Consider the following 1,151-nt stretch of genomic DNA (forward strand, 5'->3'; position numbering starts at 1 on the left):
ATGCTGCTGCTGCTGCTGCTGTTGCTGCTCCCTCAGCGTGCACGATGCATCTGCTGCTGCTGCTGCTGCTGCTGCAGCATCATCTGCTGCTGCTGCTGCTGCTGCATGCGGAAAGCAGCAGCAGCATGCCTGAGGAAGCAAAGACCCTGACGAAGACAATCGAGCCGCTGTGCTGCTGCTGCTGCTGCTGCTGCTCCCTCAGCGTGCACGATGCATCTGCTGCTGCTGCTGCTGCTGCAGCATCATCTGCTGCTGCTGCTGCTGCTGCTGCTGCTGCATGCGGAAAGCAGCAGCAGCATGTCTGAGGAAGCAAAGACCCTGACGAAGACAATCGAGCCGCTGCTGCTGCTGCTGCTGCTGCTGTTGCTGCTCCCTCAGCGTGCACGATGCATCTGCTGCTGCTGCTGCTGCTGCAGCATCATCTGCTGCTGCTGCTGCTGCTGCTGCTGCTGCTGCATGCGGAAAGCAGCAGCAGCATGCCTGAGGAAGCAAAGACCCTGACGAAGACAATCGAGCCGCTGCTGCTGCTGCTGCTGCTGCTGCTGCTGCTCCCTCAGCGTGCACGATGCATCTGCTGCTGCTGCTGCTGCTGCAGCATCATCTGCTGCTGCTGCTGCTGCTGCTGCTGCTGCTGCATGCGGAAAGCAGCAGCAGCATGCCTGAGGAAGCAAAGACCCTGACGAAGACAATCGAGCCGCTGCTGCTGCTGCTGCTGCTGCTGCTGCTGCTGCTGCTCCCTCAGCGCGCACGATGCATCTGCTGCTGCTGCTGCTGCAGCATCATCATCTGCTGCTGCTGCTGCTGCTGCTGCTGCTGCTGCATGCGGAAAGCAGCAGCAGCATGCCTGAGGAAGCAAAGACCCTGACGAAGACAATCGAGCCGCTGCTGCTGCTGCTGCTGCTGCTGCTGCTGCTCCCTCAGCGTGCACGATGCATCTGCTGCTGCTGCTGCTGCAGCATCATCATCTGCTGCTGCTGCTGCTGCTGCTGCTGCTGCATGCGGAAAGCAGCAGCAGCATGCCTGAGGAAGCAAAGACCCTGACGAAGACAATCGAGCCGCTGCTGCTGCTGCTGCTGCTGCTGCTGCTGCTGCTGCTGCTGCTGCTGCTGCTGCTGCTGCTCCCTCAGCGCGCACGATGCATCTGCTGCTGC

General features: G+C 61.3%; 1 protein-coding gene across 1 annotated transcript in view; it reads right to left on the reverse strand.

Annotated features, from left to right (window-relative positions):
• EMH_0059310 (uncharacterized protein) overlaps window positions 1-965 on the reverse strand; it is a gene marked incomplete at both ends in the record, with an annotated part of 2,141 nt that extends 1,176 nt beyond the window's left edge. Inside the window, 4 exons of the mRNA XM_013497667.1 lie at window positions 1-101; window positions 210-452; window positions 565-816; window positions 929-965. Of these exons, the coding sequence (XP_013353121.1) occupies window positions 1-101; window positions 210-452; window positions 565-816; window positions 929-965 (633 nt within the window). The remainder of the gene's footprint in view (window positions 102-209; window positions 453-564; window positions 817-928) is intronic.
• Window positions 966-1,151: the final 186 nt, after the last annotated feature.

The sequence above is a fragment of the Eimeria mitis genome, genomic scaffold, assembly GCF_000499745.2.
Source record: "Eimeria mitis Houghton genomic scaffold, Emh_scaff2833, whole genome shotgun sequence".
Lineage (NCBI taxonomy): Eukaryota > Apicomplexa > Conoidasida > Eucoccidiorida > Eimeriidae > Eimeria > Eimeria mitis.